We start from the raw sequence: 24,061 nt of genomic DNA, 5'->3' as shown, positions 1-24,061 counted from the left end.
TACACAGGCCCCGGGACCACAGTTAGAGGGACCCTCGGGCCTCTCAGCACCATACCTCTGTCCTAGCCAGCAGGAAGGCCCCTGGGTGCTCACAGGAGCAGGACACAGGCTGGCCGTTTCAGATGATGCTCAAGGGGGCTTCAGAGACCACCCCGTCCACTTTAGGAGTCGTCTTGCCCAGGAAATCCAGGACCAGATTCTCCCGTCCAGCCAGCAGGCCCTTTCTGGCCCTTCCCTGGGGCTGTCCGGTTTCCTTCTGCTCAGTCGCTTCCATTGTGTCCAGCTCTTTGCGACCCTGTAGACTCTAGCCCGCCAGGCTCCTCTGTCCATGGAGTTCTCCAGGCAAGAATACTGGAGTGCATTGCCATGCCCTCCTCCAGGGGATCTTTCCAACCTGGGGATCGAACCAATGTCTTTCATATCTCCTGCATTAGCAGGTGGGTTCTTTACCACTAGTTCCGTCTATGAAGCCCTTAAATCTTTTTTTACCCTGCTGACTGCTATAAGTTCACTCTCCTGGGCCCTAAACTCCAAAGCATCTTCTAGGACGTTTGCCTGTTTCCGGATTGGTTCTACCCTCTGTGGCCTAGTTTGCCAGGCTCCCCAGTCCTCCAGCCTCTCCCGGTTCCTTCATAGACATCCCTGTACTTCTCAACTTCCCGCTGGGTAACAGTAGCAACAAACATTGCTATCGCCTTTACAGCTTCCAAGGGGATTCCTAGGACATCAATTCATTGGCTTATTGTAGCAAGGCAGGTATTATAATTCCATTTTGCAGATGGGGAAACTGAGGCCCAAGAGATCGTGTCCTGCTTAGGTCTCACAGCTGATGAGAGGTGGAGCTGATGAGAGGTGGACCTGTAGCAAGTCAGGTCTATCTTGCTCTGAGCTACGTGTAGGCTTTTCACCTCTCCCTGGCCCATCCCGACTGCATTCCCCACTAGACCCAGTTCCCAACATCCCCGTGTTCTGATGGGGATAATAAAATCTCTTAGAGACAAGTTTTCAAGTGTTTGCTATGTGCCAGGCACTTTAACGAGCACTTCATACAGATCATGTCAGTAACTCATCCATGCATAGGGGACAGAGGCACAGGGCATCCCTGTCTCCAGGGAGTTCACAGCTTCTCATCCTTACAATAGTCCTCAAAGCTAGGTATTGTATCCCCATCTCACAGAGGGGAAAACTGAGTCCCCTCAACTTAAGTAGCAGAGTAGGGATCTGATCCCATGTTTTCTCACTCCAGAGCCCTGAACAGCTTCCTCTGTCCATAAAGCCCTCTGCAAAGCCTTGCTTCCCACCTCCCTGGGGTAACATTAAAACAGTTAGTAACCAGGACTATATAAGCTGTAATAGTCGGGTGGGCCGGCCTGTGGATACCTGCTCAAGGTCAGCTGTCTCCAGCCCTGGATTGAGCCAGGGAGAACACCAGGCCACTTGTTTGTCCAGCGTGCATCCTTGCCCTTCGAGGGAGACTGGTCCTCCTGACTTCAGGGTGGGGGCCTCACTCAGAGGTACTGCTCCAGCCTCCTTTTTTGGTGGAGATGGAAAGCGAAGCCCAGAGAGGGAATGCATCTTGCCCAAGGACCCACAGCATGTCAAGGGCAGGAGTCCTGGTGAAAACCCCAACGCTTGAGCAGCCGGACGTCCCCAGAGCTGGGAGAAGTCAAGGCCACTCCCATTTCCTCACACTTCTGGCACATTAATAAAAAATAATAAAGTAATGCCAAAGCAGGGTTAGGGAATTGCAGCCTGTTTTGATTTTTACATTTAAATCACAATACAACATAATTATGCCAGTTGCAAGATAATTACAGGTTTTATAAAAAAAATACTAATTCATCGTGCACTGCAGGCAGTGGGGTTTGGGGACAGGATGCCAGTTTTAAATCACACAGGGAAAGGCGTTTCTCAACCCTGTTGGTGGGTGTGTTCAGTGTCTGCTGGCCTCCTTTGAAGAAGCAGCACAGGTGCAAAACTGAGGTGCTCGCCTAATGGGAGCCCGGGGCCAGCGGCCCTGTGGGGGCCCAGGGACCCCCACCCACTCCTTGGTGGGTAGCCCGCGAACTGGGAGGGCTAGGGCCTAAAAGGAGCTGGGCACAGACTGGGCGTGCCTTTGCTGATCTACTTGAGATGACCTCAAAGCTGCAGCCCCAGACCCAGCCTGAGAGGGACCTCCGGAGACCCGTGGGGCCCTGGCCTTCTCCATCGGGCAGTTCTCTCTGAGCAAACAGGGCTGAGCAAGGGGGGCCCGGCCTCCCCTGCCCAAGTGCCCCTCCACCTTCTTTCTAGCGACAGGAGAAGGGACCCAGAGCTTGAGGCCTGCAACAGTGGCCAGGGCTATGGCGACAGCCGTCAGGCTCCTGTCTCGGTGGTCTCACCCTCGTGGCCAGGCAGCCATTGGTTTTACAGAGATGACAGTAGAGCCCAGGAGAGGGGACTAGCCCAATCACGTGGCTTTTTAGAAGCCTTCCTGAGACCGCCTTCAGGCCTCGGGGACCCACGGAAGCACGTCAGAGCCGGGCGGAGCTAGTGTGGTTTACCAGTGGGGGAAAGGGCCCAGAGAGGCCAAGTGAACATCCCGAGAGCTCACAGCTAGCAGTATTGATTGAATCCCAAATCTCCCAAGCTCCTGACCAGAAAACTCCCCACACCACCCAATTCCTGACCCACTTACCTTCCCCCCGCCACCCACGTGGCTGCGCCCCCCCCATCCTGAATCCAGAGAGTGGAAGGGCCTCTCAGAACATCGTGCAACGCAGCAGCCACCCAGAGTCCCAAGTCCCTAGCACCGTCCTTTCTGCCACCTGGATGCAGAGTATAAGCCACCCTCTGCGGCCCTAATCATCTTTCTATAAATATCAGAGCATCTCATTTCGAAGGGGCAGCATGAACAACGAGCTCCTTTGCCTTCCTGACTGTGTTTAAAATCTGATTTAGAATTAATTTCCTTTGGTCGGCCACCGGCAGACACCTTATTTGTCAAATCTCAAGCTCTTCGCAGGGGAGAGGAGAGAGGTGGCCGGGGCCCCCGGCAGCTGCCGGCCTGACAGGCGGCCCGGGCAAGGTGCCCTCGGCAGGGGTGGGAGCCCCTCCTGGCCTGCGGCCGACACCAGGCACCACAGACGCCGGAAGCTCCCTGGGTCTGCGGGCCCCAGCCCAGAGCCGCTCCATCTGTCTCGGCCATTAATTCCCGGCTCTGCCTCCAGGTCTCCGGGCTCCCCGAGGCCTGGTGATTAGTATTCTTATTAAAGATTATTTTATTTTCATTGAGCGGATTAATCTAGCCTTGACACTTTATAGCCATATGGGTATTAGCCGAGCGTGAGAGAACCACCCCCCCGTGGACTGGCGGGATGGCGGAGCTGCCTCTAAGCCGAGGCCGGGTGTTGAGAGGCTGGTGGGGGAAAGGCCCCGGCTCCGGAGGCTCCCTCTCAACCCGGGTTTGCATCCTGGCTCAGCTGGGAGCCTGGGGCGAGGCCCTCAAGCTCCCCCGAGCTTCTGTTTCCTCTCTGCCAAACAGTTGTATTCATGCCCACTAAGTAGGGTGGTAGTAACAAGTGCCGGGCACTGTGCTGGCGTGAATTCACATGTATTCACTCCTGTCATTCTCGCAACAGCCCTCAGAGGTGGGAAATATTCTTATCCCCATTTTCCAGATGGAGACACTGAGGCCCAGCAACCTGCCCAGTGTCACTTAGCCTCAGGGAGGGAGGGGACTGCATGAGCAAAGGAGCCCAGCAGGCAGCCTGCTCCTGAGTTTCTGCTCTTGACGGAAGACCCGCTGAACTCTGAATGGTCCGGGACTCCAAACACAAAGGCTGTCCTGGGGCGCTTCCTCAGTGCTATGTGTCACACGGAGATGTCACACCGCACGTGGACTGGTCTGCCCCCTCACTGCTCAGAAAGCTCCCTGAAAGCAGCGTTAGCTCTTGTTTGTCTCCAGTTCATCGCAGAAGCTCGGTGAATGTGGGTGAAGGAGCAGACGAGAGACAGAATAAGCAGGTGGTTCCCACGACATTAATCGATGTGGATCGGATGATTCCAGTGTGATAGAACGTCATTTAGCTCACCAACAGATAGGATAAATATTTGCTGGCGAAGTGTAAAGCCTGTTTCCTCTGCCTGCTTCCTGGGCTCAGAAGGACGCTCTTGGGCTGTACCCCAGCACTGGGCCTCCTGGGGGGCTCCCAGGAAGAGAGGCAAGGTCACAAGATATCAGCTAGGAGCCCCCCCACAACTCCAAGCACCTGGCCCCAGTCAGGGGCCTCCCCAGAGGCCAGGGAAGAAGTCTCAAAACTGAACCACGTTCTCCCCGACTCTCCAGCCTTCTGGCTTCACAGTCTCTTGAGTCTGGGAAGCAACTTAAGGACATCATCATGTCTCCTGATTGCAAGTTTCCTCCCAAGTTTGTAGAATTTTACAAATTAACTAGAGTTTAGCTATTATAATCAAGAGATACAATCAAATCAAATGAAGCTTCTCTCAAGCCCCAAGTTTTCCCAAACAGGACTCGGCAGAGACAGAGCCCAGTGTTTCCTGGTGGTCCCTGTTTCAAAGCATTCAGTTCCACAGGTGGAGCTGGGAGCCGCCGCTCGGGGTGGCATTTGGTCCTCTTGAACTCCTGGGGTCTGTCTCTGCTCAGAGCAGATAATGGAAGGATTAGCTCACTTTGAAAATTCCCACCAGTGTTGGCAGCTCTACGCTGGGCCAGACCCTAGGAACTCTGAGATGAATAAGGCCCTACTCAGAGAGATCATCTGCCCTCGAGGAGAGAGAGTCAGATACACAGATGAAAAAAACACAGCCGTAGTGTTGCAGGTGGTCAGACTAAGCAGGGATGCAAAGACAGAGGGGAGTGGTCGCGTCTGTGCCTGTATGTGTTTGTGTGTGTGTGGAGGTGTCCAGAAAGGCTGCATCAAAGGCACAGTGAAAAGGAATTTTGAAAGAATTCGACAGGGAGATGAGGAGAATGGGTACAGAATGTGCAAAGGCCCTGAGGCACGGAGTACGGAGACTGGCTGGTCCTCTAGTTCGACCTGAGAAAGGGGGGTGTGAGAGGTGGCACTGACGGGGGCTTCCAGGAGGCTTTGAATGCCAGGCTTTATTGTTGAGGCCACGGGGAGCCTGCGAGGGTTTGGATCGGCAGTGTCACTCGAGAACCCCCAACACGCTCAACTGCTCTCCCTGTACGGCTGACTTGTTCTCAGGGCCGGTCGCTCCGCCCACCGTTTACCGTCTGCCACATCCTCAGCTTTTATTTTCTTCTGGAAATGATCACAGCTGCTTTTACTGAGTCTTCCCCACCTTGAAAAAGGCCAGCTTCTTGAAGGCAGAGACCATGCGGACCTTGTTCAAGGCTGTGTCTCTGGCACCCAGCTCAGAGCCTGGTGTAGATGAGGTTCTCCTGGAAACGGGCAGAAGGAATGGGGTGGGCTGGGGCTGGGGCAGTGGGGCTGGAGGCTGCTTGGCCATCAGGGCAGAGACTCATGGCGGGTGAGGCAGAGGGTGGAGAGGGTCAGATGCGAGATGCGTCAGTCCCAGCCACGGCGACGGTGACGCAGGTTCTGGGAGCGTCAGGAGCCCGCAATTCCTAGATGGTCGGCATCGCTTGGGGCACTTGTAAGACACAGCTTCCCAGGCCACACCCCTCACTCTCCTAACTCGGTGACTGTGATGGCCCAGGGTCCGTGTTTTCTTAGGGACGCCTCCATGTCTGCGCACGTCTGGGGACCTCTGGTCTCATCACTCGTTTTTTCCAGCCATGTTTCCCGCCCACCCCCATTCCCTGGGTGGCTTTCTTGTCCCCCCCGCCCAACGCAGGACCAATTCCTGGGGTTTTTTGGCCCCCTTTGGATTCTTCCCTGGTGGCTCAGATGGTAAAGCATCTGCCTACAATGAGGCAGACCTGGGTTCAATCCCTGGGTCGGGAAGGTCTCCTGGAGAAGGAAATGGCAACCCCCTCCAGGATTCTTGCCTGGAAAAATCCCATGGATGGAGGAGCCTGGTAGGCTACAGTCCATGGGGTTGCAAAGAGTCAGACACGACTGAGTGACTTCAACTTTCTTTCACTTTCTTTGGATTCTTAGCCGTGACCCCTGCCCCCGAAGCTCGTGGTGCCCTGTGAGGGGGACAAAGCCTGGGAGCCTGGGCGGGAGGGGTCGTTGGAGATGAGGGGCCTTCAGAGAGGTTTCTTCCTGAGCCAGCTGTGGGGCTGTTCTCAGGTGTCAGGGTCCCAGCCTCTGCCCTGCCCCTGCCTTGCCGTGCAGCCCTGTGGAAGTCACCAGCTGCCTCTGAGCTTCAGACCCCACACCTGCAGATGAGATAGGAAAGGGGTGATGCTGAAGGTCTGGACCACTGTCCCCTGGGAGCCCTGAGCCTGAGAGCCCCATCCCTGAGGCCCGTCAGCGGGGCCCAGCTGGCTTACCTGAGGCCACCTTCTCCTCCACAGCCTGTGAGCTGGGCTTCTACAAGTCGGCCCCGGGGGACCAGCTCTGCGCCCGCTGCCCTCCCCACAGCCACTCTGCGGCCCCTGCCGCCCAGGCCTGCCGCTGCGACCTCAGCTACTACCGGGCGGCGCTGGACCCGCCGTCCGCCGCCTGCACCCGTGAGTACCGCCCCATGGCCCCAGAGACCAGGACCCCGTGCCCCCAGGGAGCCAGGTCTCTGCGGGTGAGGCAGGGACAGGTGACTGTCAGGCCAGGGATCGGTCTGGGCCCAGGGGTGACTCCGACCCTTCCACCATGCCCTTGACCTCTCTGGGCCCACAGCTTCTTGTCGTCGGTCACTTGCCATCTCTCCAGGGAAATCTTGCCTTTCCTCCCTCGGTCTGTCCTCTCTGCTCTGAAGGGCAGACCAAGAGCTGGACTCCTTCCTTTCCAGCACTGGGTAACCATGGGCATCTTCTGAACCAGTGGTCATGCCAGTGTCCCGGGGGCTGGGGTGGGCAAGCGGTGTGGAGGGGGTTGCCCCTGAGACAAGGCGAGTATCAGAAGATGCCCCCCATCAGTGATGACCTTGATGCACTGGTAGGAGCTCCTGAGTTCTAGGAGCTGCTATTGTGTGGGGGGGACAGAAGATGCCTGCGTAGAGCGTGAGCTGATCAAGTGCTTGTGCCCCCAGGTGTACAGTGCACACACGTGTGTGCATCTGGGTACCTGCAGTGGCCTCCTGAGTTCCCGTGGAGCTCTGTGAGCTTGGCGTGTACACACCTGGCCAGCCAGGGAGACGTGTGCCTGGAGAGCGTGTGCGCATGCCCGTACCTGGGGCACTCCGAGGGACCCGGACCCCAGGCCCGCAGGGCTGTGTGTCTGTCAGTGTTTTTGCTGATACAGCTCCTCACTGGCCTCCTGGTCTCTGCCCTCACCCGGAGAGGCCTGTCACCCCCAGCCCGGCTGGGAGGAGCTGCAGCCAGCTCAGCCTCTCCCCACTTCGCCCGCCCTGGGCTCTTGGGATGGCGTGAGGGGGGCCTGACGCAGTGCTGAGGAACTTTGCCCTAGAATTTATCCCCCAGCGTGATCTCCATGTCCCCTGCCCCCGCTTCCATCCCCACTCAGCCCCAGGCCCCCTGCAGAGGCCGGTGAGGGCCAGGTGTGCTCATATATCATGCACACACACACACACTCACACTCACACTCATACACCATACACCCACACACCACACCACACATACACACACACACACTCATATACCATACATGCACACACACTCACACTCGTATACCATACACCCACACACCACATCACACATACACACACACACACACACACACACACACACCCTCCCTCCACGGTTCCTCCCCTCCTGTGTCCCTTTGCCCCCTGGGGCACCTGCAGGCTCAGAGAGGAAGGCGAGGGACATGGTGACCACTCTGGGCTCCTCAGGCCGAGTGAGCCCAGCTCTCGCTTGTGGACACTTGCATTCAGCTGGCTGGACTCCAATTTCTCCCCAGATCCACGATGCAGTGCCCTCCACTTCTAGGAATGTTAAGCTTATGAAAGGCTAGACATCTGCCTTCCATACCCTGCAGATTCGAAGGTTTCTCTGTGATTCTGAGATTCTGTTCTCTTAAAATCCAAGATTCCCTGTTTGGGATTCTGAGCCTCGGGGGTCTCCATTACCCCCCCTCCACCTCTGTTCAAACCCCCACCCCCGGGACCCTACCCCAGCCCCCAGCCCTCAGCCCCACCCCTTTCCTCAATGTCCTTGTGCTGACCAAGCTGGGGGGGCCCACCCTGGGATGGTGGGGAGGGAGGGGTCTCGTGGGACACAGGCTCCACTCTCCTCCACCACAGCATTCCATGTCCTTTACATGGAGTCCAGGCGGGGGTTAAGGAGTGGAGTGTGGAATGCAAGTGCCTGGAGCATCTCACCCGGGGGGACTGCTGTGTGCAGCCTCTCCCCGACTCTGGAGGAAAAGTTTGTGAAGCAGACTTTCTGTGAAGCAGACCCCAGTATCCCTGTGGTCCTGCATGGGGAGGGTGGCTTCCGTGCCCAGACCCTGACACTGCGCTCCTTACTCTGAGGGCAGAGACACCAGCTCTGCCCTCGGGGAGCTTCCAGAGGATCCAGTGGGTGTGCCCTCATCCCGAGGGATCGCGGGGAACTGCAGCTCTTCCCTGATCTGGTGGGGGAAGCTAGACCAGCCCAGAACACCCACCAGGCCCGCTTGTCTCTCTGTACGCCCCAGGGCCCCCCTCGGCACCGGTGAATCTGATCTCCAGCGTGAACGGGACGTCTGTGACCCTGGAGTGGGCCCCTCCCCTGGACCGGGGCGGCCGCAGTGACATCACCTACAACGCTGTGTGCCGCCGCTGCCCGTGGGCCCTGGGCCACTGCGAGACGTGCGGGAGTGGCACCCGCTTCGTGCCCCAGCAGACCAGCCTGGTGCAGGCCAGCCTCCTGGTGGCCAACCTGCTGGCCCACATGAACTACTCCTTCTGGATCGAGGCAGTCAACGGCGTGTCCGACCTGAGCCCCGAGCCCCGCCGGGCCGCCGTGGTCAACATCACCACGAACCAGGCAGGTAGGCGGAGGTGCTGGTCCCCCAGTTCCCCAGCCCTCGCCCTCCACAGCCTCAGAGCTGCAGGCTGCATTTGGGCAAGTGCCCACCTGTCTAACCCTGTCCTCCTGACCAGGACGCCGAGCTACAGGCTTTTCATGCCCTTAGAAAAATAGAACACATGATCTTTGTGACCCTGTGGGCTTCAGCCCACCAGGCTCCTCTGTCCATGAACTTTTCCAGGCAAGAATACTGGAATGGGTTGCCATGCCCTCCTCCAGGGGATCTTCCCAACCCAGGGATCGAACCCATGTCTCTTACATCTCCTGCATTGGCAGGCGGGTTCTTTGCCGCTGGCGCCACCTGAGAAGCTCTCCTGTAAGTGGGAGCAATCCAGAAAGCCCCGAGGTAGACCAGCATGACCATCCGAGGCCTGGGTTCCAGAACTTTCCCCCCTGCCACTGTTCTCCCTGCTGCAGTAGGAACAATCATACCTGTGCGATTACTGTCATGAGGCTTAAGTGAAGGAAATAAAAATGCTGAGGCCAGCACCTAGCCCATGGTACGTGCTCAATAAATGTCATTAAAAAATAAAGTCACTCTGATTGTCGTTTTCCAGAACAGCGGCCACTGCTGTCCCTGGGATGGTTTTGGCCACACTAGTTTGGGCAACAGCCATTTAGCTCTCTGTTTCTAGTCAGTCGTTGGGCTGAATGTAGCCCCTTTCTTTCCGCATTCTGGTGGGTCCTGCCTGTCAAGCAGCGGCCTGACCCGAGAGCCCTCTGTGGCGGCTTTCCCGTTAACAGTCCCCTGGCACGCTCCCTGTGGCTCTTCACCCCTCCCACTTTCGTGTCCTCCAACACCACGCAGGCCTGGCCCAGCGATTCCATTCCCACTGTGTTACCGAGGAGGATGCTGAGGCCCAGAGCCACCCAGGGTCTTCGCATAAAAGTGGTCGAGTCAGGATTCGAACCCAGGTCTGTCTCGCTCCCAGGTGAAACAAGCTTCCCAGCCCAGAGCCCAGGGCACCTCCCTCCCAGAGGCCAAGGCTTCATCCTCCCAAGAGACCCTCATTCTTCTGGCATCTGTGGAGCACCCATCAGATGCCAGGCTCTCCGCTCGATGCTGATGACTCAGCGAGGATTACGCCCTGCCCCTGCCCGTGGCTGAGGCAGGTGACCAGCTAGTCGGGGGTGAAGGAGAACCCGGAGTTACTCACACGGCTCAGGGGCTCCATTGTTAAAAAGAACAGCCTCCCAAGAACCCACATGCCCTTCCAGCCACCAGACTACTTCTTTTCACGTGGAAGCTTCCTGAAAAGAACTGTCATGCTCACACACCTGTGTCCTCTCCTCCGTGGACACCTTTGGGCACTTCCAATTGGACGCCTTTGCCCGCCCATCCCTAGAAATTCAGCTTGCAGTGGTCACTCCCTCCCCTGCTCTCTTGCTTTCCATGCCCAGGCCCACCCCCCACTTTCCATCCACCTGTCTGGCCTGTCCTCCGTCTCTGCCAACCCCTCTTTTCTCAGTTCAGTTCAGTTCAGTTGCTCAGTTGTGTCTGACTCTTTGCGACCCCATGGCCTGCAGCACGCCAGGCTTCCCTGTCCATCATCAACTCCCGGAGCTTGCTCAAACTCACGTCCATCGAGTTGGTGATGCCACCCAACCATCTCATCCTCTGTCGTCCCCTTCTCCTCCCACCTTCAATCTTTCCCGGCATCAGGGTCTTTTCCAATGAGTCAGTTCTCCCCATTAGGTGGCCAAAGTATTGGAGTGTCAACTTCGGCATCAGTCCTTCCAATGAACATTCAGGACTGATCTCCTTTAGGATGGACTGGTTGGATCTCCTTATAGTCCAAGGGACTCTCAAGAATCTCCTCCAACATCACAGTTCAAAAGCATCAATTCTTCGGTGCTCAGCTTTCTTCATAGTCCAACTCTCACATCCATACATGACCACTGGAAAAACCATAGCTTTGTCTAGACGGACCTTTGCTGGCAAAGTAATGTCTCTGCTTTTTAATATATTATCTAGTTTGGTCATAGCTTTTCTTTCAAGGAGCAAGTGTCTTTTAATTTCATGGCCAACAACTCTTCTCTAACAACTTCCAAAAGCTAGAGGACCCCCAACTGGTCCAGGACCCTCCTCTCTTTCCTACTCACCCAGCCCCATCTCCCCTGAGTGAGGACTTCTTATCAGGGGTCCTCCAGCCTTTGGAGGGTGAGCAGCGAGGAAACAGGAAGGCTGTGGCCAGAGGGGGCAGGGGGGACGAGGTTACAGCTCCGAGAGCAGTCCCCTCCATTTGGCTATGGCCGGGTTGACATATGACATTCCCATCAGGCTCACATCAGAGGCATTTGCCCAGAATGCAGGAGGTGGGCATGAAATGGGAGGATGAGGGAATGAACCAGGGGGTGAAAGGGTGATCTAGTGTGGCAGCCAGGGTACTTGAGCTTACATGGGCAGCAGGTCAGCTCATGTCCCTTCTCTAAGTAGCCAGCACCACCCCACTCACGCCCTCCAAACCCAGGCAGTGAGGGTGCCCATTCCTTTGACTCTCCCTCCCTTCTCCTTTTCTTCCTCCTTCTCTGAGCAGTCCTGAGGTCCTGCCGCACACCCCCCGAGGCCCTGGGCAGGGGCGGGCAACGTGGCAACACAGACGTCAGGGCAGATGGGAAGCGCTGCTCGGGAGGGCTGGCCGGGATCCGGCAAACTTCCTCCCGGCTTGGCCAGGGAGGAGGCGGTGGAAGTTGGGGTGGTCAGGCCTCATGTGGGTCCAGCCCAGCCCAGCATCCTAGATGGGAGCCAGGCTGCGCTGACCCTGCGTAACTGACCAGGCTGCCTGGCGGTCATTTGCCAGGAGGAGCAGAGGGGACTGGTTTTCCTGGGGCAGCGGCAGGACACTTGGCAGGGTGAGTGTGGTCCCAGCTAGCATCCCGGGGCCATGCCTGGGCAAGGGACACACAGGCCAGTCCTCAGCATCACCCATCTATCCATCTGACCTAACCGAGTCCCCCCTCCCCTCAATCCTCTACGCCCCAGCCCCGTCTCAGGTGGTGGTGATTCGCCAGGAGCGAGCGGGGCAGACCAGCGTCTCGCTGCTGTGGCAGGAGCCAGAACAGCCCAACGGCATCATCCTGGAGTACGAGATCAAGTACTACGAGAAGGTACCACCCACGGGGACGGGAGCAGGGGAGGGCGGCAGGCGGGGGACCGAGGCTGACCGCCCCCCTCCCACGGGCAGGACAAGGAGATGCAGAGCTACTCCACCCTCAAGGCGGTCACCACCAGGGCCACTGTCTCGGGCCTCAAGCCGGGCACCCGCTACGTGTTCCAGGTCCGAGCTCGCACCTCGGCCGGCTGCGGCCGCTTCAGCCAGGCCATGGAGGTGGAGACCGGGAAACCCCGTGAGTGTAGGGAGTGAGGGGCAAGGGCGCGGGGCCAGGGTCGTGGCGGTCAGAGGAAAGGAGCTAGTTGGCGCTGGGGCGGTATGGGAAGCGATTGCCATGTTCATAGGTGGAAAAAGAACTGAGGCTCAGAGAAGGGAGGTTACACACGCCGGGTGACAGAGCTCATAACAGCCCATCATCTGCGGGCTTTTCCCGAGCATCAGTATGACTGGCAGGACCCTGGTGCTCCTTGCTGACAGGATGACCCTCTAATCGGCCCTGAGACCCTCTAGGGAGTTGGCAGTGTCCACCTCCCCACTTTTCAGGCGAGGAACATGAGCGTCAGAGCAGTCAAACAGATTACCCAAGGTGACCCAGCAGAGCAAGACTTGAATCTGATCAGCCTGGGGACAGGCTCTGTGCTCCTTCCCCAGTATCGTTCCCCCTCCACCCCCCGCCTCCAGAACAGCAGTTCCCACAGCATCGTCCAGGACCCGCAGTCACCGCAGCCCCTGGGAAGCGTCAGAAATGCTCATTCTCAGGCCCCACCCCACATCTTTGCAATCAGAAACCCTGGGACTGGAGCCCCAGAAATTTTGGTTGGATCAAAACCCTTGGGGGTGATTCCAGCGCACATTCAAGCCTGGGAATCTTCTGCTCACCGCCCTCCCCCCCACCCCCCCACATCTCCAGCCAACTGGGGTCTTCTCCTATGCTCAGCACCCTCCAGGGGGCAGTGTTAGGACAGCGGGTTTCCAAGGCTGAGTTGACGCCCTGCCGCTTGCCTGGCATGCCCTGGAACTTGTGTGTCTCAAGTGCTTTTAGGTTTGACACCACGTTGGCACCGTCCAAGCAGGAATCCTGCCTGACTCCATGCTGTGTGTCCTTGAGCAAGTTCCTTGAGTTCTCTGGGCCTCAGTTTTCCGGTCTGACAACTCACAGTAATGCTGGGATCTCCCTGGAGAAGCTGTGGGTTAATTGGCCAGAATGCACTGTACACCCAGCTTCGTCATTTACAGTAACAGGCAGGGCAGGTGGTTTTGGACTCATCGGTGAGAAAGCTGAGGCTCAGAAGTCTAGTGACTCTGCCCGGGTTGCACCGTCCCAGGAAGTGGTGGCACCAGGTTGGGAAGCAGGATATTGAAGCGGCAGGTTGTAGAGGGGAGGGTCGGGGCAGAGGCAGGTGCAACCTGTGCCCCGACTCTCAGAGCTGAGGAGGCTGCCACTGGGCCCCAGGAAGGCTGCCAGACCTCTGAGGCCAGGGATAAGACATTAGGCAACACCGCCCCCACGACCCTGGTTTCCCCACGCAGGGCCCCGCTATGACACCCGGACCATCGTCTGGATCTGCTTGACCCTCATCACTGGCCTGGTTGTGCTTCTCCTCCTGCTCATTTGCAAGAAGAGGTGGGTGGTCCTGGGCCCCCGGCCACCCTGAGCTCCTGTGTCTCCGCCTATCTCCAGCCCCCGCCGAGCCAGTGACGCTTTGTGCTTGGGGCGGGCCTCCCTTACGGATAGACCTGTTCTTTCCCTCCTTCCTGGCACACTTTTCCCTCCCGCCTTCCATGCTCAGGCCCACCTCCTGTTTTCCATCCACCTGTCCAGCCTTGTCTTTCTGCATCTCCAGCTCTTTAACCAGCTTCCAAAAGCTGGAGGGCCCTGGCCCATCCAGATCCTCCTCTCTCACCCGCTTACCCTGCACCTTTCCTCAGTGACCTTATCAGGGTCCGCGGCTTTGAATTCCACCTTCACGCTGACATCCCCCCAAGCGTGGCATCCGCACAGGCCTCTCCCCTGAGGTCCAGCTGCCCGCTCCCACCTCTACTCAAATGTGTTTCGGACACACAGCACCCCCAGACCAGCTCCTCCCCAAGCCCCGTCTCAGAATGTGACACCACTGTTCGTGGCGTGACAAGCCCCAAACCTAGCCATTCTCCTTGGTTCTCGTTCCCTCATGCCATGTCCGCCCACCAGCCAGTCCCACTGGGTCTCCCTGCAGCGTGACCCCCTCCATCTCATTCAATCCTAACGGTGCCCCAGGGATGTATAGATTCTGACCTCGTTCTGCAGGGAGTAAACGGGGGATCAGAGAGGTGAGGCCACTTCAGCTAAATAGGTGTCAGAACACAGATCTGTTAGAAAACTGAAGACCAGGCTCTTAGTCACTCTCCACTCGGTTCCAGAGGGAGGCGGGGTGGGCTTCGGATCCTGCTCAGCGAGAATTGGAAAGATCATCCATAGACGGAGAAACTGAGGCCCAGGGGAGGGAAGGGGCTTGCTGAGGTCACATGGCAGAGTTGGCATCAGAAGCCTCGTCTCCCAGACCCTCTGCCGGGAGTGCTTTTGTGTAAAATTGAGCCAGGAATACCATAGACTTTGCCGTGAAGGCTGAGTGGACTCAACTGTGTAAACTATACAGTGTTTTTTTACGAAGTATTTTTAAAATGTTTATTTATTTGGCTGCGTTGGGTTTAGTTGAGGCATGCGGGATCTTGCGTTGCGGTGCACAGACTCTCTAGTTGTGGCATATGGGCTTAGGTGCTCTGCAGCATGTGGGACTTCAGTTCCCTGATCAGGGATTGAACCCGCGTCCCCTATGTTCCAAGGCTGATTCATAACCCCTGGACCACCAGCGAAGTCCCATGCCGTGTTTGTGAATGTCAAGGATGTCCCAAGGGCAGTGGCTGGGGTGGCCGGAGCTGACTTGAAAGGGGATGAGGGAAAGAAAGGGGGAATTCGCACGTGTCGCTGATGGGGGTCAGGGCTGAAGCTGAGGACCGTCCTCCTCCACAGGCATTGCGGCTACAGCAAGGCCTTCCAGCACTCGGACGAGGAGAAGATGCATTATCAGAACGGGCAGGGTGAGTGCAGGAGCCCCAGGTCCAGAGGGGAGAGGGGCGATCAGAGCAGGAGTCAGTGCTGGGCTGGGGCTGAAAAAAGGAGGGAAGGGAAAAAGTGCTCGCAGAAGAGACTAGAGCCCCGGAGAGAGAGACAGCAGCATCTTCCACAGCCCCCAGCCCCCAGCCCCCAGGGGCATGCTGCGGTTCCACTTTGTTGCGTTTGCAGAGGATTCTAGAGATCTTCTCAGAGAACTGCACAGATTTCTGCACTTACACACATGTTCACACACAGGTTTTTTTTTTTTTTTTGGCGGGGGTGGGGGGGTTGGTCATATACTCGTGGACAAGAACCCTTGCTACAGAGAACTTTTTCAGGATCCTGCAGAGACCTCAGAAAACAAGGCAAATATGAAGATACCTACCTCAACACTCCACTTCTTTGCGCATGGTAGAATCAATCATGGTTCTGATTCCCATGGAGCCTGAATGTGGCCTCAGAATCCTTCTTAACCCAGTCTTTTAGAGAACCACTTTCCATCTACCTAAGTCGGTACTGTGGTGAAACCACTCTTGGTCACACTCCTACCCTAGGAATGAGAAAGATCTTCATAAGGACCTTGGCTTAGTTTGACCAATTGAAAAGGATCTTAAGGACCCTGAAAGTGAGCCCAGAAATATGTCGGACATACAGAATGCACTAGAAATCCCCAGATCCCCTAGAGATCTCAGAGCCATTCCATAGAGACCCTGTTTTCACTTGGCAAGCACTTACTAGACACCTGCTGTTTGCCCCCCACATCCTGAGATTCCTGAAGACGCTTCTCACCCCACCCTCAGACCCTTCCCAGACTCAGGGAAGGGCTGGGAGGGAACGTCCTCAGGGACCCCAGTGATGGCCCTTCTCTCCTGGCCCCTCAGCACCTCCACCGGTCTTCCTGCCCCTGCACCACCCTCCAGGGAAGATTCCAGAGCCCAAGTTCTATACAGAACCCCACACCTACGAGGAGCCGGGCCGGACGGGCCGTGGTTTCACCCAAGAGATCGAGGCGTCTCGGATCCACATCGAGAAAATCATCGGCTCTGGTGAGCTGCAGGGCTTGGGCATGTGGGGACGTCCTGGAGGTGCCTGGGAGAAGGGCACGCCGGGCAGAGGGAGCAGGGCGCCAAGATGCCAGGCATGGCCAGGCACGTGGGTGTGCAAGACGGGTCAAGTGCAGAGTTCAGGTGGAGGAGGGGAAGGTCCCACCGTCTGCCCCCTGCCTGCCCTGCTTGGGTCCACAGGCGAGTCCGGGGAAGTCTGCTACGGGCGGCTGCGGATGCCAGGGCAGCGGGACGTGCCCGTGGCCATCAAGGCCCTCAAAGCCGGCTACACGGAGAGAGAGCGGCGGGACTTTCTGAGTGAGGCGTCCATCATGGGTCAGTTTGACCACCCCAATATCATCCGCCTTGAAGGTGTCGTCACCCGCGGTAGGTGCCAGGCGGAAAACAGCCTCAGCCTTCAGAGCCCCTCCTGCTGGGGTCAGGGCTCTGGGTCCATCCATCTACCACCCTGCCCTGCCCTGTCCCCCTGGTTCAGGTCCCTGGATGACTTGGCAGGGAAGGTAACCCAGAGCCCAGGACCCTAGTGGAAACCCTACGTTCCCTGGGCCCCATGGTGCTGGCCCAGCTCATGGCAGCTCATAGTGGGGCAGGGGGTGGCATGTTCATGGGGTCACGGCCCTGCAGCCCTGATCCCCTACCAAGAACCACTTCCTCCCTGTTACACCCCGCCCCACCCCCCAGGCCGTCTGGCAATGATCGTGACTGAGTACATGGAGAACGGGTCTCTGGATGCATTCCTGAGGGTGCGTGCCCCACTCTGTTTTCCACATGGGCCGGGAGAGGGAAGTTCAGTCTGGGTGATGGGAGATCGTGTGAGGCCTCCAAATACCCCCTCGTCCCCAGAGCTTAGACCTAACAGACTTGGGGAAGGGGGAGCTAGGCGTGGAGCAGGTCAGTCCATCCAAGTGCCTTTCAGCCCCCATCACGTGAAAGCCCCTCTGCTGTGGGTCCTGCCGCCCTCTCCTGCACACAGGCTAAGAGCAGTGGCTCTGTGGGTTCCCAGGGCCCCACCCAGCTGGGAGGCATGAGGTGCGGGCCAGAAACCCCGAGATTCCCAGCCTTTGCCGGGCCATGTGTCTGTTGGGTGGTCAGAGACAGGGCCACACCTCTCTGGGTCTCCCTCTCCCCTTGGGCAAAGTGGATGACCAGTCTTCACACCCCACCTACCTACCTACCTCTCAGGGTTGCAGTGAGGGTAAACGAGACGTGAGAACAAGCCTTCGACACTAGCATGCTTCCTAAGCAGGGAGGCCCTTTGTGAACTTCAAGGAGCCTTCCTGAAGCCCGCGCCGCATCCCTCTGCAGACGCACGACGGCCAGTTCACCATCGTGCAGCTGGTGGGCATGCTCAGAGGCGTGGGCGCCGGCATGCGCTACCTCTCAGACTTGGGCTATGTCCACCGCGACCTGGCCGCTCGCAACGTCCTGGTTGATGGCAACCTGGTCTGCAAGGTGTCTGACTTCGGGCTCTCCCGGGTGCTGGAGGACGACCCTGATGCTGCCTATACCACCACGGTGCGTAGCCCACGCCCCGCATGTCGTTAGGGAGGTTGGAAATTTCAGGGTTGCCTCCAGCCTGGGGCAAGTCCTGTCTCTTCTCTGCACCTCTGTTTGCCCCTCTGTCAAATGGGTGCAAGCTTTCCCACCTTTGTGCCACTGGGGAGACACCAGGGCTGGTCCCCACGGCCCCTCACCGGGAGATTTGGGGAGAGTTGGCTTCTCTCTGAATTACACATCTACTCTGCATCTGTCTCTAAAGTTTGGCTAAAACCCCCCAGCATTTTCACAATGTATTCTATGGGGATTTGGGCTTCTTGAAAGGGGCCTTAAGTGCAGAGGTCTGCCTCAATCAGAGGGTCAATCAATCAGAGGCCCTTAGGGTCTCACCTACTGAGGTTTCACTTAGAGAAAGGATTTTGTAACCAAAAAAAGGAAGGGGGATAAGGGGAGCTGGAAACCTGCTAGACCACGTTGTCTGAGCTTCATACTTGTTCAGGCATCAGTTCAGTTCAGTTCAGTTCAGTCACTCAGTCGCGTCCGACTCTTTGTGACCCCATGGACTGCAGCACACCAGGCCTCCCTGTGTATCACCAACTCCCAGAGTTTACTCAAACTCGTGTCCATCGAGTCGGTGATGCCATCCAACCATCTCCTCCTGTTGTCCCCTTCTCCTCCCGCCTTCAGTCTTTCCCAGCATCAGGTTCTTTTCCTATGAGTCAGTTCTTTGCCTCAACCTGTTGAGGCAACCTGTTGACCAGCTCTTACTGACCATCTCCTGGGTGCTGAGCCCACCACCCACTGTCTCTCGTTCAGTCTCCACTCCTGCTCCGTGTGCAGGTCCCCCCCGCATCAGAACAGGTGATCGTGGAAGGTCATGGAGGCCGTGTCTCTCCAACCAGCCTGCAAGTTTCCCAGCCCGGACCCCTGCTCTCAGCTCCTGGTCAGGCTGGGGAGGTGTTCTCAACACGTGTGTGTCCGTCACAGGGAGGCAAGATCCCCATTCGCTGGACGGCCCCCGAGGCCATCGCCTTCCGGACCTTCTCCTCGGCCAGCGACGTGTGGAGTTTCGGGGTGGTCATGTGGGAGGTGCTGGCCTACGGGGAGCGGCCCTACTGGAACATGACCAACCGGGACGTGAGTGCCGGAGCCTGGCTGGGCAGTGGCGTTCTGGGGCCTGGGGGCAAGAGGGCCGCTCCAGCCCAGCGCCGTGTTCCCCCGCAGGTCATCAGCTCCGTGGAGGAGGGCTACCGCCTGCCTGCGCCCATGGGCTGCCCCCACGCGCTACACCAGCTCATGCTTGACTGCTGGCACAAAGACCGCGCCCAGCGGCCTCGCTTCTCACAGATCGTCAGTGTCCTGGATTCTCTCATCCACAGCCCTGAGAGTCTCAGGGCCACAGCCACCGTGCACAGGTGCCTGGCACCCACCCCAGCCCCGCCCAAGCCCGGCTGCCCTCCCCGCTTGCCCTGAACAAGGCCCCGGCTTCGTCCAGGCCTCGGGACCACTCAGCCTGGACCCCTGGACCAGACGCAGCCTGGGCCCCTGACCCCTGTTCACCCCTCTCCTTCCAAGCCCTGGTAAACCCCTTAGCTGCTGCCGAACCTGACGGTGGCGGGTGCCAGTGTCTCCAGTCTGCCAGTGTCTCTGGCAGGAGCCTTACCTAGGGCCCCTGTGCCTCAGGTGTCCACCCCCCGCCTTTGCCCGGAGCTGCTTTGACCTCCGAGGGGGCGGGGGTGGCAGCGGGGGCCTCACCGTGGGAGACTGGCTGGACTCCATCCGCATGGGCCGCTACCGGGACCACTTCGCTGCCGGGGGTTACTCCTCCCTGGGCATGGTGCTCCGTATGAACGCTCAGTGAGTGTGGTGGGCCTACTGGGACCAGAGGAGGGCAGAGGGCAGGGGGCGGGGTCAGAGGCGGAGCCGCTGAGCACGGCAGCTCCCAGGAGGGGTCCCAGCCTCCCAGGTCAGCACCGCCTTCCTTTCCAGGGACGTGCGGGCCCTGGGCATCACCCTCATGGGCCACCAGAAGAAGATCCTGGGCAGCATCCAGACCATGAGGGCCCAGCTGACCAGCACCCAGGGGCCCCGCCGGCACCTCTGACCTAAACTCAGCCCCGGGGCCCCGTCTGCCGCCGTCGGAGGACTCGCGAGGTGGGCGGTCCCAGGCCTCTGCCCTTCCGCCTCAGCTGCCTTCCGCTCAGGTGCCAGGGAGACCGAGGATGCCGCCGCAAGACCCGGACTTATCCGGGGTCAGGCCACCTGGGAAGGGGATTTGGCGCCCAGCAGAGGGCAGAGGGCCTTCTGTTTCCCAGAAGCTGGAGCGTCAAGGCCCCTGAGATGTCGCTCACCTGCCTCCGTGTGCGTGCAAGTGTGTGTGTGCGCGCACTCACCTTCTCACGAGGTCGTGGGAGCCCTGGTGAACATATGTGATCATGTGTGTGTGTGTGTGTGTGCCCATCTTTCAGGTCCCCCATGGATGTGTGCAAGTTCTGGTGACTGTGCTTATTCGTTAAGGCTGGGGGCGCGTGTGTGTGTGACTGTGGATAGCGTGTCACAAGCGTGAGGATGTGTGAGCGAGGAGCTCGGTGTGACACTGCCCCTCGAATGTGGGCCCGGGTCCCAGCACCCACAGGGTCTGGGGAGAGGCTCAGCCCCTCCCGCACACCTGGAGGCTGGAGCTAGGGGCTACTTCCAAACCTCACCAGCACCAGGCCCACCCTAGTTCTCCGCCCGGGTGGGCCCACCCCCGGCTCTATCTCAGGTCTGAGCCCTCCCTCTAGCTGGTAGGGGCGGGGGTCACCTGCTTCCCCCACCTGGCTCCCATCACTGCTTCAACAGGAAAACAGGGTTCCCGGCCAGCCTCCCTGGCCCCTTTCTGTGCAGGCATCACCAGGGCGCACACGCGATGCCCTCAGCTGAACTTGACTACCTGGCCAGGGACCAGGGGCCACCACCTTCCCCCTAGTCTTTGGTACCCCTCCACAGCCCAGGGCTTCTCACTTGGAAGGGCCTCTGCCAACGTCACTGCCCAGCCCTGGCCTGCGCTCCCCCAGCCCCACCCCCCGGCCCCATGCCTAGGATCAAGGACCATAAGATTCTAGTTTTTCAGCCCCAAGTCCACCCCTCCTTCACCTCCTGGGCAGACCAAGGGAGTGTGTGCCTTGTCCAAGGTCACACAGCAGCTTCAGAGTTTCAGAGCTGCGCCTCAGCCAGGGGCTCTTTCCCCCAAATCCTCCCACACAGACGGATGTGGGTGGGAGGGACTTGGGAAGCCCCCACCCCACCCCCCCCGCCCCCACCGACTCAGTTGACCTTCCCCCTTGCGGCCCACCAGGGTATGTAAATATCTTTTTTCTACCATGTCAGAATATTTTTTTCCCTCACTCCTGACAATGCAAAAATGGTCTTCAAAGCACATAAAAAAAAAACACCCAGGGTGAGAAAGCCCCATCCCAGGGGAAGCTGGCAGGGCCCACGGAACCCCACCAAGCAGGATACTCGGTGAGCCCTGCCAGCCCCCAGGGAGGGACGAGCCCAGCGCCCCCCACCCCGCCCAGCCCTCCCCGTAGCCAGCACAGCTGTCCCGCGGAGACGCCAGCACTGAGCCCCCTCTCCCTCCTGCAATAATTCGGGGAGCCTCAGCCCCGCCCAGGTGCCGCGGCCAGCTCTCTACACCTCTATATATTATATTACTATATCGCCGAGCTGTTCTTCCTTCCTATGGAAGTCGGAAACGTGGTCAGGACACGATCCGGGGAGGACCCTGTCTTCCTCCCACCATCCCACTCTTGCCCAGTTCCTGGACTCTGGATCCTCATGGCCGGGGGCACACAGTGGGCCTGGCACTTGGAAAAGTGTGGCCCCTGCCCATAGCGTGGGGCACCCCAGGGACCTGCCTCTCTGTGGGCTCCATCCTGAACCTTGTACTCGCCCACAAGGAGAATAAATTCTGCCTCATCTTTGCCTGTGTCTCCGGTTTCTTTCCATCCCCACAACTCTGACCTCTCCTGGGAAGGAAGGAGCAGCCTTATGCTGTGCACCTACTGCACGAATCCCATACATTTCCCCCCCTCTCTGGTCTTCATCTAACCTAGGAGGTAGGATTCATGTGCCCATTTTGTTATTAGAGGAGGCTGAGTTATACAGAAGTCAACTTGCCTAAAGTCAAGTTTATGGGAGTCTGAATTGAAACCCAGGTTTGTCCAACTCCGAAGCGCATCCTCTGCTAGGAAGCATCCCTAATTCTCTCTTCTGTGAACTGCAGATGGTGCTTAACCCTGGAGCTTGATTGCCCTGACCTCGCGTTCTCTTGGGGACTCCCCTGGAGGAGGACTGTGTGAGGAAAGGTCTTCCCATGCAAACAGCTGCCCTGGGAACAGGGAGTCCATTGAGACACCTGGGTGCTATAGGGCAGGGAAGGGAAGACAGGATACAGGCAGCTTCCGTAGTTATATCAGGGGCTTAGGACACGCCTCTGCTCCCCGAGAGAGGAAAGAGCGGCAGGAGACAGGCCGGTGGCCTGAGACAGAGCAGAGCCCAGCTGTGTCCATTTGAGTCAGTGGCTCAGACATCCGGGGAAAATACCCCCGGGGGCTTGTTGGTGAGCAAATAAGTGATCTCCAGCTACCCCTCCAGCTGAGGGAAGGGTCTTCATTCCTGCCCCTCCTCCAACTTGGGAAAGGAGGACCAGAGAGGAAACCCATGTAGTGTGTTCCCTACAGTCTCACTAACAATCCTTCTCAGACAGGCCAGTGTCCCATATGGCAGAACCCTCACGTAAGCCAGAGCTGTTTGATCTCAAGCCAGATGTGTATCCCTCTAAAACCCCAAGCTCTGCTCCAGGCTCTGCCCCATGGAACCAGCAGTTTCCTGTGAGGAAGAGTGTGTTACTACACACCTGTCTTCTCTAAGGACCAACCATCAGAGCCTACTGAGCACCCACCATGGACTGGGTGCCGTTGGGGATACAAAGATGGACATGCAGCCCCTTCTGTTCAGAAGCTGAGAGCAGGTGGAGGTACAGAGAGCCCAAAAATGGTTCCCTCAATCAGATCCAGGAGGCTATGTCCAGAAAATGGTACACACAGCAGGTTTAGAGGATGTCAAAGGAGAAAGAGAGAGAGGGCGACCAAGCCTGGAGAGCCAGGGCTATCATCAAGGACTTCCTGGAGGAGGGAGTGTTCACCTGGGCATTGGAGGATGAGAAGGGTTTGGAGAGTCATTTCCCAGGCAGCCCCCTGTGCAAGGGTGGAACACAGAGGAGAGAAAGAATAACAGCCATGGGAGAAACAAACTGTGCTTATGGTGAGAAGATTCCCTATTATCAAGTTGGCCAGTAGACTCCAATTTAATCTATACATTTTATACCCAATAAGATTTGAAATGAGGTTTTCTCTGCAGCTTGACAAGGTCATCCCAAAATGCATATGGAATAATAAAGAACCCAGAATAGCTAAGGCAATTTTGAAGAAGAAAGAAGAGGAAGAGGAAGGAAAACTTACCCTGCTAGATCTCAATAATTGCTACAAAGCTTTAAATAATTAAAATTATTTGATTTGGTCCCAGGAATAGAGAAACAGAGAAAAAGAGCAGAATAATGACAAGAACAGATCCAAATGTATCTGAGTGTTTGAAACACGGTAGTCAATGAGTGATGTTAGGACAATTAAATACTCCCATGGAAAAAGATAAAAGTATATCCCCATTCACACCACTCACAAAATAAGTTCCAGGTTGATCAAATTCCTATCAGTAAGTATAAAAAGCAGAGTACAAAGCTTTTCAAACAAAACAGGGAAATAACTTGAAGATCTCAGAGTAGAAAATAAATAAGACACAAACACAAATGAAAGGAAATGATAACTTATTTCCTTAAAGTCAAAAATGTCTACATGACAAAAAAATAAGCAAATTTATTAAAGCCACAGCTGGCAGAAGGTATTTTCAACTTGGATAACCAACCAAGAGAGAATTAGTCTCCAAAATAAAAAATTTAAGCCTCAAAGAATCAATTTACCATAGACATCCCAAAGCAGTAAGCAAATGGACAAAAGATGTGAACAGACAAATAACAGGGGAAGAAATTTGAATGCCAATAAAGATAGTAACAAGATTCTCAATATCACTAGTGAGCACAGAAATGCAAATTAAAACAAAAATTAGCATATTACACAATCTGATTGGCAAAATTAGTCTATAACACTGGTATAGATGAGTGTGGTGGGTG

General features: G+C 57.1%; 1 protein-coding gene across 1 annotated transcript in view; it reads left to right on the top strand.

The window, feature by feature from the left end:
• EPHA8 (EPH receptor A8) overlaps positions 1–21,798 on the top strand; it is a 35,515-nt gene extending 13,717 nt beyond the window's left edge. The window contains exons 4-17 of the mRNA XM_027520984.1: positions 6,452–6,607; positions 8,691–9,026; positions 12,048–12,172; positions 12,250–12,412; positions 13,708–13,801; positions 15,188–15,255; positions 16,153–16,317; positions 16,516–16,701; positions 17,017–17,078; positions 17,641–17,850; positions 18,820–18,969; positions 19,057–19,247; positions 19,516–19,689; positions 19,822–21,798. Of these exons, the coding sequence (XP_027376785.1) occupies positions 6,452–6,607; positions 8,691–9,026; positions 12,048–12,172; positions 12,250–12,412; positions 13,708–13,801; positions 15,188–15,255; positions 16,153–16,317; positions 16,516–16,701; positions 17,017–17,078; positions 17,641–17,850; positions 18,820–18,969; positions 19,057–19,247; positions 19,516–19,689; positions 19,822–19,936 (2,195 nt within the window). The 3' untranslated portion in view covers positions 19,937–21,798. The remainder of the gene's footprint in view (positions 1–6,451; positions 6,608–8,690; positions 9,027–12,047; positions 12,173–12,249; positions 12,413–13,707; positions 13,802–15,187; positions 15,256–16,152; positions 16,318–16,515; positions 16,702–17,016; positions 17,079–17,640; positions 17,851–18,819; positions 18,970–19,056; positions 19,248–19,515; positions 19,690–19,821) is intronic.
• The last annotated feature ends 2,263 nt before the right edge of the window (positions 21,799–24,061 follow it).

Source organism: Bos indicus x Bos taurus, chromosome 2, assembly GCF_003369695.1.
Source record: "Bos indicus x Bos taurus breed Angus x Brahman F1 hybrid chromosome 2, Bos_hybrid_MaternalHap_v2.0, whole genome shotgun sequence".
Lineage (NCBI taxonomy): Eukaryota > Metazoa > Chordata > Mammalia > Artiodactyla > Bovidae > Bos > Bos indicus x Bos taurus.
The sequence above is the reverse complement of the archived record's forward strand: the minus strand, read 5'-3'. Positions and strand labels throughout refer to the sequence as shown.